Genomic DNA, 17,842 nt, shown 5'->3' on the forward strand with positions numbered 1-17,842 from the left:
GGAGATATATTAAAAATGAAGGTACCAATACTTTTCTTCTCTTCTGTGCTTATTTTCAGTGCAGCCACGATGTGAACACATTATAACACTTTCCTTAAAAGATGAAATCGTGCTGTAAAATCACATTGTTTTTGTTAATGTAAATATCCACTTCATCCATGAGCAGTTGTATTGCCGGCTCAGTGTGGTCCTACTGCTTAACCTTCTATACTAAACAGAAAGTGTTACTAACACTTTGTAAAAGAGTAGGCAGTCCCTATATTTAGTGGTCATACTTACAGGAGATTGGGGGTTGTTGAGATGAGGGTGAGAAGCTTTTCAGCCTTTATTGTTCATGGATGTAAAGCAGTGCTGGAAATTATTTAGGCTATTGAATTGTAAGTACTACCTGGTCAAAATCATCAAACATGCCTGCAGCACATGTATTTGTGCACATGCACACTTGTTGCATTTACATTAAGTACATTAGAATCAGGAGAGAACAGCACAATGGACTGTCTTATGAAACTGTCTAATGCTCCTTGTGTTTCACCTGCATTAACGTCACTGTCCTCAGAGCTTTTTTTGATACCTTGTGGTCAGAGGTTTCCCATCCACCCATTTGCAGACACCCTCCTCATCTTGGTCAGTCAGCCCAATGCTGAAAACTTTTTGTTGAATTTAATAACTACCTGCTATTTGAAAGAAAAATTAAGATACATGACACATGTTAATTAAGCATGCATTACGTGAAATATGATGCTGCACATGATAACAAAGATTGTTGTAACTGGTCTGTAACTGGACCATCTCCTCGGGTGACTGTGGGTGACTCTCCAGAGGTGAAAAGGGGCCAGTACACTTTATCAGGCCTGCTTGTTGGTCCTATAGCTTCAGAACATCCTTCCCACCACACCTGCTTGCCTCACCTTTGTGAACAGCTACATAAACACTTTGAGGGAGGCAAAAACCGGCCCTTTAAAACCAATCTTGGGAACTACCAACAGGCAACTGGAATGTAGAGATCTGCACAAAAGGTACCTTACAAGTAAAGTGTGTTGTACATGATTTTATTTATTCACTGTTTCTTACATCCAGAGCAGATTTCTCTATTCCTCTGGCCTTGGTGCATTGCTCATTAGGTGCGCACCAAACTACACGTGGGCCAATTTGGGTGTCCCAGAGTTTTTAGTATTGTGCTGTGTAAAGCCCAGAACAGCCTTGTTTAATTGTCTGAGTGTTTGAACGTGTGGAACAGTGGCCACTGTGGTGTATCCTGATATCATGAGTTGTCCTCCAACAAAACAAGCATCTAGTGGGCATTTGGCCTAAAGCTTTCTTGTATAGATACAAAAGAGAGGTTCGCATTAGAGTTCATCTATAGTTGCTGATGCACCTTCTTTGAAAGAGTTACAGCCGCAATTATCAAGTATATGGTGGCACACAACACTAACATGTAATTCACTAAAAAACACTTAACACATTTAAAGTAGATGAATCCATCAGTCACTACATCTCTGCCACCATAAGGATTTTTTCAGTTTCAAAGCGAATAAACGCCTCATTCACAGAGTACCATACAATTTCTGTATTTTATTCCTCAAGGAGAGTTCTTGTATAGGCACCCAACAGTAAAGTCATATGTCCTCCAAAGAATAGGATGTCTGACAAACAAGAAGTGTTATGTTCACAGGTTTGTGACAGTCAGTTTGTCCCTAATTCACACCAAATGCCTCACAGTGATAGCAACATACAAAAGTAAATACAGAGCGTGCAGTAAAGAAAAATGTCACAATACAACAAACTCTTAAAATATGGCAAGGTATTGCAGAAGTAAAAAAGAAAACATAATTCCTCTCGTCCATTTCATGACAGAAAAAAGGTGATATGGAAATGTATATATAAGGTGGTATAGAAATGTATATGTAATGTATATCTTATATGTACTAGTATAAGATTCAACACAATTAGGTCTGATCTACAACACCGTGAAGCCAATGAAATGTTTCCTCCAAAGGGACAACTAATGACTTTGATGATCCCCTGAGTTTTCCTCTGCTGCCACCATGAGGTTTATAGAGTGAAATGTCTCAACAACTTCTGACATGAACTCACATGAACTAGGGAAAATGTTGGGCTGAAACCATTTTCCTTACAACTCGGTATGTCAGATGTATTTTTCACAGGAAAACCTTTTCAAATCCTGTCCTTCTGTGCAAGAAAATGTATTTTATTTATCATTATTGCACAGACATGAAACCATGCCTGGCTAACTATCTGATATACTTATCACACTGAAAGGCAATGTTAAAATAATGTGATTATATTTGCCACTCTGCTGCTGTTGTGTGCATGTGTGCAGTGATCTGAGAATTTAAACAGAATTTTTGTTATTTACCACTGACAATTGTCTTTTGTCTCTTGTTTGGTTAACAATATGGTGGTACATAAGATATATTTAAGTTGCCTGGTAATGATTCACCTCATAAATCATGACATATTTATTTCCCTTTCACAATAACACACACAATATTACACCCACTGTTCATAACAATAATAAATGTAATTTGCAACAGGGGTATTACTGATATTGCTGTTCCTCATTCTGGATAAAACATGACATCAGCTTGCATCCAAATTATGTGGTTTTACTCACCCTCTCCTACCTACCTGCCTGTCTGTCTGGTGGTATGAGTTTCTATAAAACCATGACCGCTTTAGCATGTAATGATTAACAGCACAAAATTTACCCTCATATTTAACTTTTTTACTTAAAATTGTTTAAACGGGTGTAAGCTAAATGAGGTGGTGAACAATCATTGTGCTGTGGCTGAAGGTCACAGTAAACTTTGCTGCTTTGCTCTCTAGGAAACTCAAAATAATGGCCAGTGTGTGCAGGGGCGCGGCTTCAGCTTCACTTTTTGATTGACAGACCTAGAGCCCAATAGAATGGCTCGCTGGCACAGAAGGGGTGGGGCACTGAGTGACCAAAGTTTCCCACTCGGGTTTAGGGAAGTTGGGGTTAATTTCCGCTCGGTAGTGGCCGTTCATCTATAGCAGCCGTCAACTCCTCTCTGCCGACAGCCGTCGTCATGTCCAACAACAATGCCAGCAACAATTTAATTATCGCTCAGAGGGCCGTGAAGCAGCTCCGGTTAGAGGCCAGTATCCGGAGGATCAAGGTACGAACCCCTCAACACTGACACACAAACACGGAAGACTGAGCTAGTCCACTGTTGAATGGCGGAGACAAACGGTTACAGAAATGACACAGAGTGGACCCCTACATCTTAGGTTCAACGAATTGGTCCAACAAGTTACACATGTGACACATAAACTGGTTTGGGGTTGACTAAACGACAGCTATGAGCGAACAAGCTTCTTCCGTGTTTAACGGCTGTCACTGTCTGTTTTGGGAAGTCGTAACCACTTTAAAGTGTCAGCGGACCCACAGAAGTGATACGTTTATAAAAGTTAAACTTCGTAGTGTTAGTTATCTAAAGGAAACAGCTTAATATTTCATTCAAGTAACGTAGTGGACGCACCCATTCGTGTATTGCGCCGTTGCTTGCAAATTATATGCAAAAAGGTGCCAGTTAGTCAGTGTACGAGAAGGAGAGAATGAGAATGGGTAGTATTAGAGTTTGACAGCAGGCCAGCTGGGGCATTACAAATACTGTACATGTGATAGGCTTTTTGTGCGCGCGCACACACACACACACACACACATATGCACACGCACACGCGCGGGCCATCATCTTATGTCTGGCTCTGCAGGTGTCCCAGGCTGCTGCTGAGCTGAGAAACTTCTGTCTGCAAAATGCCTCCAAGGACCCTCTCCTGGTCGGGGTCCCCTCCAGTGATAATCCCTTCAGACCTCCCAAGTCCTGCTCCCTGTTCTGAGGTAGGCCTGCTCTTTCCTTCACTGACACACCAGCTGGGGAGATAAGCTGTACAATTAATTACACCAGGGAGGAAATTAATTACACCTTCACATTCAGTTTAGACTGAATCAGTCAGCTAATTTCAGGCAGGTGCTACACAAGAACTTGTGTAAAATGTCTAATATTTGACATGAGTAGAGCTGCAATGATAAACCCATTAATCTATTAGTCAACTGAAAGAAACTTAATTGCCAACTATTTTGATAATCGAGTTTTGGTCGAATCATTTAAGTCAATTTTCAAGTAAAAATGTCATAAAGTTGATGGTCCCATATTCTCAAAAATCAATGAATCGTTTTATCTAGAAAATGTCAGAAAATAACAGAAAATGGTCATCACAAAGCAGCAACTCCTAACATTGGAGAAGCTGGAATAAGAAAATATTTGGTATTTTTGTTTAAATAATTTAATAATTAACCGATTATCAGAATAATTTGCTTAATTTCAGTCAAATGACTGTTTGACAAATTGTGTCAGATGCAATTATGTTGCTAAATTATAAATTGTTATTTTTCAATCTAGTCAGTAGTCATTTCTCAAGCAAAAATGTGTTTGAGGGCTCCAGCTTCTATGAGTTTGATGCTTTCCTAGTCTTATCATACTTATTAGTCTTATTGCATCTCTCGCAACAAATGTTGAACTGTTGTTATAATTGTGAGGTTTATTCAGATTTAATCAAGTCATAGTTGTACTTTACATACATTGAATTAGGTCACCAATCTTCCCAAACCAATAAGAACAGGGAACAGACAATTTGACTGGTCACAGTAGGAAAAGCAACAGTAACGATGGCTTGGTTCTATTTAAACAGCGAGCCAGCATGCACAATACCAGGTCACTGAAACTGAGAAACTGATACATTTTTAATCTGTACTTCAATTGTTTCTGTTTTTCTGTCTACAACAGAAAGAAACAAAGAGGATTGGCAAATTTCCCCATCGAAGGCTTTCTTCACTTCTACTTGATGTCTCTGTAGATCTATCAGCTCCTCTTGGGATGATGCAACATTGGAATTGGGTGGCGTGGGGTTGGGGTTGGGGTTTGTCCACTTGTTTGCCAAAACTAACGGTCTCATAACACCCATCTGTTACATTAAAGCAGGGCCAAACTACATGTTCAAAAAAATTGTTATTGACACTAGCCTGACTAATGATTAAGCTGTCCTTAGTTTACCTAGTGCTTAACATGCCCCGTGTCAGTTTACTGACTTAACAGTGTCTGTCTCGAGTCAGTGAAATGCAGTCCATGTGATTTGCTACGGAAAGTACAACTTCCTTTTATATTTTGTGTGGAAGGTGGAGAAACTATCAAATATTAATTTAAACCAGGTGCTGTTTCAAGAATAAGAACATGTTGTGTTAAATATATGCATATATATATATATATATATATATATATATATACATACATATATATATATGTATAGATACACTGTATTTCATGTTGTGTCTTTACAGAACACTAACTGTGTATGTGGCCAACAGACATACTACTAGCTTCTGAGCTAAAATGATTGGTGTCTTAAACTACTCATATATTTGTGGCAATAGTAAATGTGTTACTACTACTCTGAGGTACAATAACACGGTACAGACTTTTAACACTTTCAGTGCAGGGCATATGATTGTTGATTAACTGTTCATCCAGTCATTTTTGTGTATATATTTAACAGCCTGTTAAGGGTGCTTTTATTAGCCTATATCTGTTCCTGTCTTTAATTTAAAAAAAACATGTCAAGGCCTTACACTATTTGGATAGTGAAACCTAGTAGTAAATTTGATGTATATCACTTTAGATACATAGATGTTCACTTTAGATACACAGATGTTCATAGTTATTCAAAACGTCCAAATATTGTTTGTATTTAATGAAAAATGCTGCAGTGACTTGTTGCAATAATCAATTTCCACACTGGAATCATGCTCGGATCAACCAAAACTTTTACTACTGTTAGCCTTTATCTTTCTTAACTTTGCTACTGTGGGCAGCCTTTTAGAAATTAAATGACGTTTTTGGACAAGAATTGGTGTGTGTGATTTTTTTGAATATCAAACCTTTGTGCAAATGACGTAGGAAAAACAATTCTTCTCAAGTATCACTTTATCATTTCAACACCTTTCAACTGTTTCTCATACTTTGACTCATAAGCCCTCGGTTTACAGATGATATCATTCATGCATAAAATCATCTGAATCTGGCCGTAGTAAAGTGAATTGGGTCTGTTAAGTAGGCCAGTAAACTGCTGGACTCAATTTACTTGGTCAAATAATTTTGTACTTGACTACAAATAATGACCACGCTGTGAAAAATCTACAGGATAATTCCAGACAGGCAGCAACATTAACTCACCGTAAATTCGTGTGAATCACGATGTGTCAACTTTGGGTCGTTATTCATGTCCAGAGATGGTCCTGGAGGATTTCCAAACTGATTTATTGATATTGATTTGTAATATATATGTTAAGAAAAACTAAAGGTGTTGGAAAAATCTTTTGTTTGCTCCATTTATGCTCTTGACAATAGCAAGCTCAAATTCCCTTAACAGGTTGACACCACATGCTGACATAATGTGAAATTTGGGACATACAATAGTTTCATGCTCCATAGATGATTTGATAAATGCTAATCTTATAAATCAGATGAGTGTGTAGGTCCAAATCTGGGTGTGTCTCACAGATTCTCTTTACTCCTCCCATCATCCTTTTTATTTATTTATTTTTTAAATATGACCCACAACACCGTCAGAAGCCACCTTATATAAAAAAAAGAAGTAGATAATATGAAACCTGAGCACAAGTTAAAGTTTGGTAAGAAGCAGTTTGACTGAATCATTTTAAATCCTGAAGCTTCCTTGTTTCAGCCCAGTGTCAGTTGTAATTAGCAGAAGTGCCATCACCTGGAAGTAAAAGAGGCAGCAGCTGCCTGAGGAAGTTTTCCTGCTCAGGTGAGCCACTACATGTGAACTGAACAGTGGTTCCTGTAGTAAGGTTTGTCACTTACAGTATTCAAAGTTCATATTTGCGCAGAAATATTAGTGCACCTGTTGTGTAGATCCTGTGGAGGTGCAAACCAGTTCGATTTGCATGGGAATAAACTGTCCTTTTGTTGCTTATATGTGAATATGGGATCCAGATGGCTTCCAGGTTTGTCCAGAGGCAAGTTGGAAGACACCAGGACTACTCAGGTAATAACATCCCCTTTCGCCTGAAATGTAGATACATGATCCAAAACCTCCAGCCCAGTGGTGTTGGAAAAACAATCCATTCAAACTTGATACAACTTCCTTTCCCATCACTTACCAGCATCGTTTTGTCCTTTGTTCATGCTTCTCTTGTCTACTACAGGCAACTACCTGCTTAGGGAGCCCAGCCCCAACTCTCTGAATGAGCTCTCTCCCAGTGCCTCCTGGTGGTTTGACAGGGAGGAGCACAGAGAGCAGGGAGACTCACTCAGAGTAAGTGAAAAAGAAGTGAATGAAATAGTGCTGCTACTTTCTAGGGGGAAAAAAACTAACTTGTATCTTGTAGGAGCAACTGAAGGAGATGGATGAACATGTGACCAGGCTCCAGGACATGCTGAGGTGTGAGCAGGCAAAAGTAAGGTGTACACGTCCTATGACATGCACTGTGGAATATATTATTATTAACAGAACACCTCCCCCCCAAACGCTTCCTTTTCTGCTTGCCAGTGCACCCGTCTGCAGTTGCGCAATAACCAGCAGGAGGCAGAGCTGAGACGTCGAGAGCAGCACAGCAACAGACTGAGGGAGCGAATGTCACAGCTCACTGACAGACACAAGGAGAGAGGACCCTGTGAGGCACACACAGATTAATCCACAGAATAAACCACAAGGCTATTTGCTGATAGATGAAACATTTACTAACACCACTCAAAATTTACCACCTTGCATTTTCCTTTACAGCTATAGAGGTGTTGAACTTTCCACCTGGAGGCCGAAGCAAACGAGAACAGCCAATCAGATCATTAAGGTCTGCTGCAAAGTAGGTTGGCTGTTATTATCATGTCCCTTCTGGTCTTTTCCTGTCATTCCCCACCTCCTTCTAATCCTAACTTGCTCTCTCCGCCTTGTAGACGAGAAGAAGCAGCACTACGCCTGATGCTGGAGCGCAGAGAAGCAGAGCTCAGAGAGGCGATGAAGCTGCGCCACAGCCTCACCACTTTACTTCATGCACTCAGAGGCGACATGGAGCAGGTAAGGAAGAGAGACTTTAACTAAGGCTAGTGACAGTTAGTAACGGATTTTGGTCTGCTAAAGACCACGTTAATATATTAGAAAAGGATGATTTTAAAATGGACAGGTATAAATAATCTCACCTCGAGGTTTATATCATCTGTATCACTCAATCTTCCTCAGCCGATGATGCAGCAGCAGACTTTGTCCAGTTGTCATATACATAGATGTTTAAATTTACTTTTTTTTTCCTGACCATTTATGGATATTTTGACCATTTTGGCTTAAAGGCTGAGTTTGAAAGTTAATTTTTGATCTTGGATACAGCCATTGACAAAACAGTCCCAAGACAAGATTCATTTCTTAGCTGTTCATCCATTGAAACTTTAAGCCACCATGAAAAATGGCAACAGAGCAGTTGGAATGAGTGTAAAGGAATCAAAAGCTCTAACACAGCCCCTAGACGAACCTTGTAGTAAGGTTGTTTTGTCAAGTACTGTTTCCAACAACGCCCACGCAGTCTTGAAAGTTATAATGCTGAACCAAAGATAAGTATTCAACATAACAAACCAGTCTCACCTTTTAAAGACGCTGTTGGACTCGGTGGATATTCAGGATGTGGCAAAAAACAAAGACAAAAAGTTGGATCAAGCTGAGGTAGTGCTTGGTGACCATGTGACAGGAGGTGTGGTTCAGAGTTGGAGGAAGGTGCAGAGGAGCCTGGGCGACGTCCTATCTGAAGGTCAACACCGACTTCACAAATAACAATCTTTAAATTGACCCAATAATTTGTTGTGCCTTTTTATGATGACCATAGCGAGTTTTAATTTAGTTTTGCCAAACCAGTGATTGAGAAACACAAGTCTAAAGAATACAATGAACATGTGGCGTTTCCTGAAAGTAGGTCACGCTGGTGTTGGTACTGACCATGACAAGCTGTTGGCTCAACTAGAAACTGAACTGAAAGAGAGTCAACAGCTCGTCAGATTACAACAGCAACTGTTGCAGGTACAATTCTTTATCATCCATACACACACTTTCTCATATGAACCTTTTTGTAGTGTCCGACTTAGAACCACACTCCTTGGTTTCTGTCTGTAGGGCAGCCTTGCCTCACCTGTCCCCTCTGAACTGGCTGATTCTTACTTTTTGGAAGAGTGGGAACGTCTTCAGGTGCGGTGGGCAGAGCTCGATCATCAGAGGAGGACTTTTGAAAGAGAGAGGCAGTCCTTCACCAACGCTGCCATCCGACTAAGCCATGAGGTGAGAAGAAAATGAAGCACGGACGACTGTTAAAGGATGTATGACAACCGCTTGGATCATTTTGTCATATGCTGGAGGTCGTTTCTGATTTAGGCTGGGGGATGTTACTGTTACTATTACTGTGTAAATTGTATTTTATTGTCTACAGCGGCGTGATTTTGAGCAACAGAAGGCCTCTCTCATGAAGCAGCAGTATTTGTGTGACTCACCTGTGTTTGGTAAAGGAGCACCAAGTGCCAACAGAAGAGACAGCACTGCACTCAGTGAGTATGCAGGGGTGGAATGGTAAGAGGCTGATGTTTTTAATGTGGTGAAATGATTTTACTCCAAAAGCCCTAAACGCATCATTTGTATCTGACTCTAGATTTCTCAGGTTTGGGGCCCACCAGCGTGTCTGGTTGTCTTCCTGTCACTCCATCGTCCACCGGGTCAGCGACAGCTGCTCTTTCTGCGTTACATCAGGGAAGAGTCAGCGTTCAAACTCCGAGCACTCCTGAGCTCTACACTGCCCTCAATCTATCGTACAACTGCAGGTAAGTCAAGACCCAATCTGACAGCAGGTGTTTGTAGATCCAATCTGGATCAATATAACTATACATCAAAAATGCAAAGTATTAACCGCAATATTATGTTATGTTATTGAATCATGAATATATTGACCTGCAACAACAGTATCATATAGGCCAAATATGAATTGTGTTTTTTAGGTCTGGCTTTTTCTTACAATCTTTGTCTGCCCTGATACTCTATTCCTGTGCTCCCTCTTTGTCAGTTACTTTATTTAATGAGTACAATCTGGTTTTGTTGTTGCTGTTGGGTTAACATTTATCCAACAGAGTGCACTATACATGCAAATAAGTTGAATTTCTACATGCTCCAGTTTGACCCAACAAGCTGACATAAATGTTTACACTAACAGTTAATTCATAAGGCAAACGTCAATATGAAGGCATGAGATTTTTACACTGTATGAGTCCTACATGTAAAGCTCCATTTGCACTTGTTAGACCAAACTTTGTTTTTATGTTCCTACTTTACTGCTGGTATTACTTGACTCCTCTTTACCTTCAGAGCCACAGAGGTTGATCACCAGTCAGAGACATGGGACGGCAGGGCAGACAGGATAGTGCACACACCACGGGCCCCACACCTGGACTGGTCATTTTAATACACTGCAGTCGCTACAGTAAATTTAATATTTTCTCTTTTTAAAATCATCAATAAAGACTGAATATATGTGTATATGTGTATTTTTTCCATTTTGACATGGCACTATTTGAGTGTGATGATAAATGGATTTTGGCTGTTGTGACCAAGTATTGCCAATACAATAAGCTTTCTTATGGTGGCATATTATGACTGGTGGGAATTTTATCCTGTACCTAAAAATAGCTCTGAAATAGCAGAATACAAAATTCAAATACAAGGTCACTTTAAATACCACATTTTCTTGACACATTGTCCATGTGAGGGTAACAATGTAGCGTAAAGGTAGATAGGATGGTGGGTGGAGGGGTTGTTTTGTTTTCAAAATGTTGTATGTATAGTCATTATGTTAAAATATGACTATTGTATTAATTTAATTAGTGTAAAAAGCAGGTGACATGGTGATGTTCTGCTTTATAGGGACGTGTAATATCTGGTGCCTCCTTTATGTCTGATTCTAACTTCCAGTTCTAAGCCTCTACATCTATTGTTATTTGAACACTCTGCTTTACTTGCTTTCCTTAACTCATCATTTATATGAGATTTAATATTAAAAACAAAAAGTCAAAAAATGATAAACTATGTGGCACCTTGCTGTGCAAGCGGGGTGTGAGTGTGCATGAGGATGAAGTTGAGAAGTTAACTGACCTGCACGCCTGCTGCATGAGCTCATGTGATTGGCTGCAGGCACCGTGGGGAGTGTGTCCTTGATCACCACTTGTACTCAATTACCAATCACAACTTTATTATGCGCGCCTGGCGCCGTGTGTCTGCAGTCATTTACATCGTTATTCCAAAGACCAAAACTCGATCGTCTCATTAGGGTGAGTCTGGCAGACCAAGCGAAAAAACGAGAAGGTGCTAGAATGAACCTTATGGTTTGGAGTCTCTTTCAGCACCAGCCGCGCTTCATGGAGTCCGACAGCAACAGTTTCCAGCCCTGGAGAGACTACATGGGACTGTCGAACACAATCAGAGAGATCCTGGCACGGAACACCGCCACTGAGTCCTCACTGCCAGCCCTCTCGCACTCGGAATCTGATGATCTGTGCAAGACTTCGGTATCTGTGCGCAATAATGCAGTTATCCAAAGTGGCAGTGGGGAAAACTGTGCGCCAGGTGAATTTGCAGCGCCAGGTTCCGTTACTCAACAGCACCTGGCTCATGGTTTGTGGCAAGCACCAGACTCCGTTCGTGATGATACGCCCGATGCGGTGGATTTTAAACCAGTGTCAAAACCTCCGGGATCCCGGGGGCCAAAAGATCGCAAGAAGACGTCTAAGACGACTCGTTTCAAAACACCTGAGCCGCCAGCGACACCTCCATCCCCTGAGCGCGTGTTCTGCAGCTTCTGCAGGCACAACGGGGAGTCGGAGCTGGTTTACGGATCTCACTGGCTGAAGAACCAGGCAGGAGAGGTTTTGTGTCCATATCTGCGGCAGTATGTGTGTCCCCTCTGCGGAGCCACGGGGGCCAAAGCTCACACCAAGCGCTTCTGTCCGAGGGTGGACAGCGCGTACAGCTCCGTGTACGCCAAGTCCAGACGCTGAGCCAGCAGGTGGCAGGTAGCTTTAAGACACTGCACAGAGGGCGGAATCCTATTTATGTGTGATTTTTTTGTTTAATAGCATTAGTGTGGTTTTGCTTTTGAGTGTTTTGGTTTGGATTTCATTTGCATGCTTTGGTGTGTTTTGCTTGAAGCCGTCTGATTGGAGTTGTTTTGCAGCTGGTCTTTTGTCGGCCTAGCCTACTTTGACAGCGTCTGTTTTGGAGTTGGTGGATTTCGTGAGGTAATTTTATCTAGCAGGACGACTGCCAGATATTATGTTTGGGAGAAGAAGAAAAAACATGTTTCAAAGGAAAATGTATGTTTGTTTTACATATTTTTAAAACGTGGCCGACTGATGTCCAACTTCATATTTCCTGCCCATGCATTGAAGGATTGTAACACTATCAAAACTTTATAAGACCTACAGTTATCAGTAATAACTTAACCACAGCATGTAAACATCATGTGACCATGTCAAAATTTTAAATTTTTTAAAATATGAGTGACTTGTTCTTGTTCTGAGATGTTCCTGAGGCATGTTATTTTATTTTGAATATTGTATGTGTGGTTCTTCTAAAAATGCCGTTTCAGCTCTTCTCACTTTGTGAAAAAACTTTGTTAAAATTTCTGTGAATATTCTTGTATGCCAGAAGTTATACATGTCTAAAGTGACTAAATCTGCGTTTGTATGTGTTGTCATCACTCTCCATTCTTTTAAAATCTTGAACAGAATAATTAAGCCTGCCATGAAGGGCAGATTAACCTCTCAACAAATCATTAATTCCAGATATTTGCATATCAGATTACTGACTTAATAGACAACAGCAAGCTTTAATTGGGGAGAACCAAAACATCAAAGCCATTAAACTCAACATTCCAATAGATTCATAATGAAATATTAAAGGTTTGTATCAGGCCACAAGTGCCTTCATTACCCATGAACCAGTGGGGCAACAGTAAACTCAGGACGGCGGGTATCTCAACGGTTGGAGCTCCTTGGAGTTTTACTGCCACGTCGTAGGTTCTCCAGCTCCCTATGTGTGGCCATGACCTTTCGACTAGGAGAGAGAAACAAGAGGACAGATGCTGATTGTCAGGTCTGTGAACAATTCAATGTTTTTTTTTGTTTGTTTTTTTACCAGAATAGGTTTTTACAATAAGTAGTGTTCAGTAAAGGTTGAGTGACAAGGGGGAGGGCTATAATAGGTAGGAGGAGGAGGAGTGTGAGAGAAAAGCCAAAGAATAAGTATTTCACCACCACATGTTCAAATTAGCAAATAAGTACATTCCTCCTTTTAAATCCAAATCTCAAAAAACATTGTGACAACAAATCGTCAAGTCGTTTCTAATATTTTTGTTTCTCCCCCAAATCTTAAAATTTATGGACCAAGGAATTATATCAGCAGACAAGGTGCAGTGTCCCTGTGGTGGCCTTTGCAAAAGGTGCCAAGCAGTCTACAGCTGACAGAGCTGACTACACACTCCAACCAATCAGAGCACAGAGAAAAATGTGAAAAGTGGCTGAAACTGACCAATGGTATTTCAAGTAAAAAGTTCAACTCTGGGAGGAGAGACAAGCATGCTGGTGCTCTATGCAGGGGGGAGGTTAGAAAAAAGGACAAAAGAATAAAAAAGGGGGATCAAAAACAGATTAAATGGATAAAGAGAATTTAATTTACTAACTTTAGAGAGGAGAGTTCTCTGATGAGCCCACAGATCAGGTCTGTGGCATCTTCATGACAGTCTGAGGAACCAGCATCTGCCTCCTTCTCCATCACCACCTCCTCACTGTATGTGGAGAAAGTAAAAAAGTTGGATAGGAAAAGAGAGGTGTATAAGCTTGTAACATCCTTTATGTCACAGGAAAAATTTAGTTAAAAATATTGATGTCCTCTTGAAGATAAAGAATAAAAAATTAGGCAAAATTAAACATGTTTATCTGAATTGACCAAGTGCTTATGGGATTTAAAGGTCACGTATTATAACATTTTCTGGTGTTTTATTTGAAGTTTTGATATAAATAAGAAAATATATTTGTGGATTTTAGTACCAAAAACCATCTCAGTGTAGTTTTACATCTCTGGAGGCTCTGAGCTTCTCTTCTGATTGGCTGACCGATTACTGCGTGATCAAATAAAGACAGCAGATTTCTGGTAAACACTCAGAAAAAACAAATCCTGCAAGGCTGGACACTGGGTCCAGATGGGCCCCGCTGGGGGCATAGGTGAGGGTGGTTACTGGTTTGTTGTGACATCACAAAGTTACAGAAGTCCTGATAGCCTGTTTTTATGGTCAGTTTCTGAATACGGGCTGAATGGATTTTGTCCATGGATTGCACAGTTTGATACGTTCACAGTATTAATATAGAACCTACCCTGCTTTATAATAAAATAAAAAAACAAACATGGGCATCTCACATTCTACAATATGGAACCTTTAAACCCTCTCCCCAGCTTCCTTACATCAGTACAATCGTGTTCAGCTGCGAGTCCGACACGTAATCTAAGCTTCCAGATCCATACGGGTCAGTGGTGTCCCTGGTCTTAGTGCGCTCAGTGTTCACAGTAGAAGGACCACGTTCATCATCAGGATCACACTGTTGGCAACAAAAATAAATCAAAATAAACTGTTAAGGCAGTAAGAGTGACAGCAACGGCCTTTCACAAAGTATTAGTTGCAGTATTTTCCATTAAATACTTATTAAACTCATTGAACTAAGATGTCTATAAAAACTTACAGATACTGTATGTATGTAATCTATGTAAGAGAAAAGTGAAAACACCAATCACAAATTGAGAGAGCCTAATGTAACATTGTCAGATTGCTTGTTTTGTCCAACCAACAGTTCAAAACCCAAAGATATTCAACTGCTCATGATAAAATACAGAGAAGAGCAACAAATATTCACATTTGAGGGGCTTGACCCTGCAAATATTTAGTAGTTTCTTTTGATAACTGGCTACTACTAGTCGTGTTGACTGACATTATGAGCTTCACTAAACTAGTGTTTTTCCCTATCAATCTTGGTTATTAGGTTCTGGAGCCACCACTCACACTCTCTTTTCTTTCTGAGCCAGGTGACCCTGCAGCTTCACAAAGCTCAAAGGAGCCACAGTTTAATCCTCCTGGCTGGTTGAATGTGGATGAAGATCCCTCTGCTTCAACTCCAACATCGGCATCAGCCATCATCTTTTCTTTCCCCTCAGATCTTGTTTTGGTCCCTGTATGCACATGCAGAGAGGAAGCCTCACTGTCATCCTTCTTCTCAGATTCCTCACTTTGAGTTGGGTTAGTGTATAAACCGACAGCAGGACTACAGTCTACTTCTGTCGACCGATCTTCTCCTTCTTTCCTTGTTTGTTGTGTCTCAGGTGTTTGAGTCGTAATCTCACTTGTACTTCCCGCGAGTTCCCGTTGTTGCTCCCGATTCCCCAAATGCTCCTCCACTTCATCCTGTGCGGGTTGATCTGACTTTGGCTCACTAGTTTGTTCTGGACCAGCCTCTGTGCCTCCTTCAGCCTCACAGCTCTTTCCCTCTGAGCAGCCTGGATCACACACGGTACCGGTACTGTCTGAGGTTGTGACAGCGATGTGGACTTCAGTTTCTGCCCTGTGTGTTAACAAACAATGTTATCATCAAAGAGGAGATTATATTTGGACCTGTTACTGTAATAGAGTGTCTTATTGGTTGTATGTTTGTGTGTTTTGGAGTGTTTCTAAGTCTGTTATTTCACTTAAACTCTTCTTGAGTTTTTACTGAAGCAGTGTACATAACTATAGTTGAAATGCATACATCCTAGATTAAAGATGATGTTGATTTGTCATAAGCCCATGGCAGAGAAGTTTGCAAGGAAGGAAGGAAGTAAGGAATTGTGCACTTTATTTTGCAATTTCCAATTTTTCAAATTAAAACCAGTTTTACTCAAGTGGATTTTTAAACCTGTAATTCTACTGTAAGTAAACTATAATTAGTCTAACAGTAATTAATTCGTACATGAAGCAAATCTTCTTGTCAATAACCCAAAAATTAAACTGTGAACATAGAAATTTTTTATATTCAACATGCAGTTTGGATTCCTCACAACATGATGCTGACCTGTCATCCCCTCCACAGATATTGGACTGAAGTTTTATCTCTGCTTTCCTCTGCTCAGTGATACGGTCTGCTGGGATGGATAGAGGTGAGGATGGACAGAGGAGTGAAGATATAATCTCTTCCTGAGCTGCAAGGTCAGCTGTGTTACTATTATAAATTTGCTTCTCAACTCTCTCCATTCTGTTCTGCCCTTTTTCAGGCTTTTGTGTCTGCAAAAAATGACTCCGCTCCCTCTCTGTCAGACCACACATGCCCATCCTTCGCTTTTTTTTGGCCGGTAAGCCCGCTTCTGCCTCCTTTGTGATTTCCTTGACATCAGCCATGCATGTGTTGGACGTGTCTTCCTGGCTGGTTTCATGGTTTCTCTCCAAATTACACTGAGAGTTATCCTTTGCATCTAGTTGCTCCACCAAAGCAGGTGCACACGATCCATCACCCTCTTCAGAGGTTGGCAAGAAGACCAGGAGTTGATCAGTGCATGTTTGAGATGGTGATCCAATACCTTCCTGTGGAGTTATTTCCTCCATCCCACTCTTGTTGGTGACATTATCATTATGTACTCTAAAGCACTCCAACTCAGAATCATTATTGGGTCTGGTGACAGTGGTTTCTTCTTGCCCTTCAAAAGCGTTAACTATCACATTTGTTACATACACATTTGTTTCTTCTGCATGTCTTTCTTCTTTGAAATCATCTTGTTTGGTGAGACAGGGTGGTCCGACTGCCTGATCCTGTTGATTTGTAATAAGAGCACCGTCCTGCAGAGTGGACTGGGAATGCTGTAGTGGTGTGCCAACCATTGTTGTATTATTTTCTTCCCTGTCCTGACATTTAAAAAAAAAAAGAGAATGACTTCAGTTTGCCTTGATGCAGTGAAAAATGCAGTGGGTTTAGCCTCAATCACCTAAATCACCTGTTGATGGAGAGTAGCCTGATCACTGTCGGTCTGGGAAACTTCATCACTTGGACATTCCCTCTTCCTTGACCTGAGGGACCGAGGCTGGGTTGGAGCTACGCCATCTTAAAACGGAAGGACCAACTCTTTTTATCAAAGACTGTGATGGGGAATCACTAGAGCTCATTAACACTTAAACTGAGCTTGATATTAATAAAGTGAAACAACTCACAGCCTATAAAACTGAATTTGTCATTAAGTAAGTCTATATTATGTGACAAAAGCATCTCCTTTACCGCTGCTGCTTATCTTTCCTTTCCCTTTGGCCATCTCCTCTTCCTAAAAAGGAAAAATAATTTAATAAAAGGCGTTGTGAGAAATTTTACATAAAGCTACCAAAAATACAGCTTTTCGTTGCTATGTTTGATGGTTAGCTTACAGCCAACTATGAATAATTTATGACATTTCTTCTCAAAACAATTAATGTATTTATTAGCTAGCTAACATCAAATAAGTTACACTTACTCAATAAAGAAAGTTAAAGATATGACCTGTGCACTTGTTGAAGTTCAAATAACCAATTCCTGATTAGATGAATTTCCAGATACTTGTAGCGAGTGATAAATTAGTTGTTTTCTCACGGTCATACTACAACTGCCCACCTGAGCCGTAGACTCAAGAGACGTATCGTTACGTCGAGGTTTACGTCAATAACGGG

General features: G+C 40.5%; 4 protein-coding genes across 6 annotated transcripts; 3 read left to right on the forward strand and 1 right to left on the reverse strand.

Annotated features, from left to right (window-relative positions):
- The first annotated feature begins 2,989 nt into the window (after positions 1-2,989).
- On the forward strand, positions 2,990-5,946 carry LOC111666623 (guanine nucleotide-binding protein G(I)/G(S)/G(O) subunit gamma-10). The gene is made up of 3 exons (XM_023422002.2): positions 2,990-3,161; positions 3,757-3,883; positions 4,830-5,946. Exons 1-2 carry the CDS (start codon positions 3,072-3,074, stop codon positions 3,880-3,882), a joined length of 216 nt encoding a protein of 71 aa, XP_023277770.1. The 5' UTR covers positions 2,990-3,071; the 3' UTR covers position 3,883; positions 4,830-5,946.
- Positions 5,947-6,856: 910 nt separating this feature from the next.
- On the forward strand, positions 6,857-10,616 carry LOC111666588 (afadin- and alpha-actinin-binding protein B). Its single transcript, XM_087178213.1, has 12 exons — positions 6,857-7,107; positions 7,268-7,377; positions 7,451-7,519; positions 7,612-7,735; positions 7,846-7,924; positions 8,016-8,136; positions 8,704-8,857; positions 9,020-9,123; positions 9,217-9,378; positions 9,527-9,641; positions 9,743-9,911; positions 10,450-10,616. The coding sequence occupies exons 1-12, from the start codon at positions 7,056-7,058 to the stop codon at positions 10,544-10,546; spliced, it is 1,356 nt and encodes a 451-aa protein (XP_087034339.1). The 5' UTR covers positions 6,857-7,055; the 3' UTR covers positions 10,547-10,616.
- Positions 10,617-11,238: 622 nt separating this feature from the next.
- On the forward strand, positions 11,239-12,819 carry nanos3 (nanos homolog 3). The gene has a single exon (XM_023422202.2). It carries the CDS (start codon positions 11,451-11,453, stop codon positions 12,132-12,134), a length of 684 nt encoding a protein of 227 aa, XP_023277970.1. The 5' UTR covers positions 11,239-11,450; the 3' UTR covers positions 12,135-12,819.
- A 104-nt stretch (positions 12,820-12,923) lies between these two features.
- LOC111666694 (uncharacterized) lies at positions 12,924-17,798 on the reverse strand. Of its 3 annotated transcripts, XM_087178202.1 has the most exons (9): positions 17,676-17,798; positions 17,421-17,463; positions 17,143-17,249; positions 16,230-17,053; positions 15,526-15,743; positions 15,188-15,354; positions 14,596-14,729; positions 13,817-13,921; positions 12,924-13,191 (listed from the first exon to the last, which is right to left on the reverse strand). In XM_087178202.1, exons 2-9 carry the CDS (start codon positions 17,452-17,454, stop codon positions 13,113-13,115), a joined length of 1,668 nt encoding a protein of 555 aa, XP_087034328.1. In that variant the 5' UTR covers positions 17,455-17,463; positions 17,676-17,798; the 3' UTR covers positions 12,924-13,112. The 3 variants fall into 3 exon arrangements, with proteins under 3 accessions (XP_087034328.1, XP_023277884.1, XP_087034327.1); XM_023422116.2 differs by having other exon boundaries at positions 15,188-15,743; XM_087178201.1 differs by having other exon boundaries at positions 15,188-15,743; positions 17,650-17,798.
- Positions 17,799-17,842: the final 44 nt, after the last annotated feature.

Source organism: Seriola lalandi, unplaced genomic scaffold, assembly GCF_002814215.2.
Source record: "Seriola lalandi dorsalis isolate HSWRI2012SDOR001 ecotype SW California unplaced genomic scaffold, Sedor1 jcf7180002054678, whole genome shotgun sequence".
Lineage (NCBI taxonomy): Eukaryota > Metazoa > Chordata > Actinopteri > Carangiformes > Carangidae > Seriola > Seriola lalandi.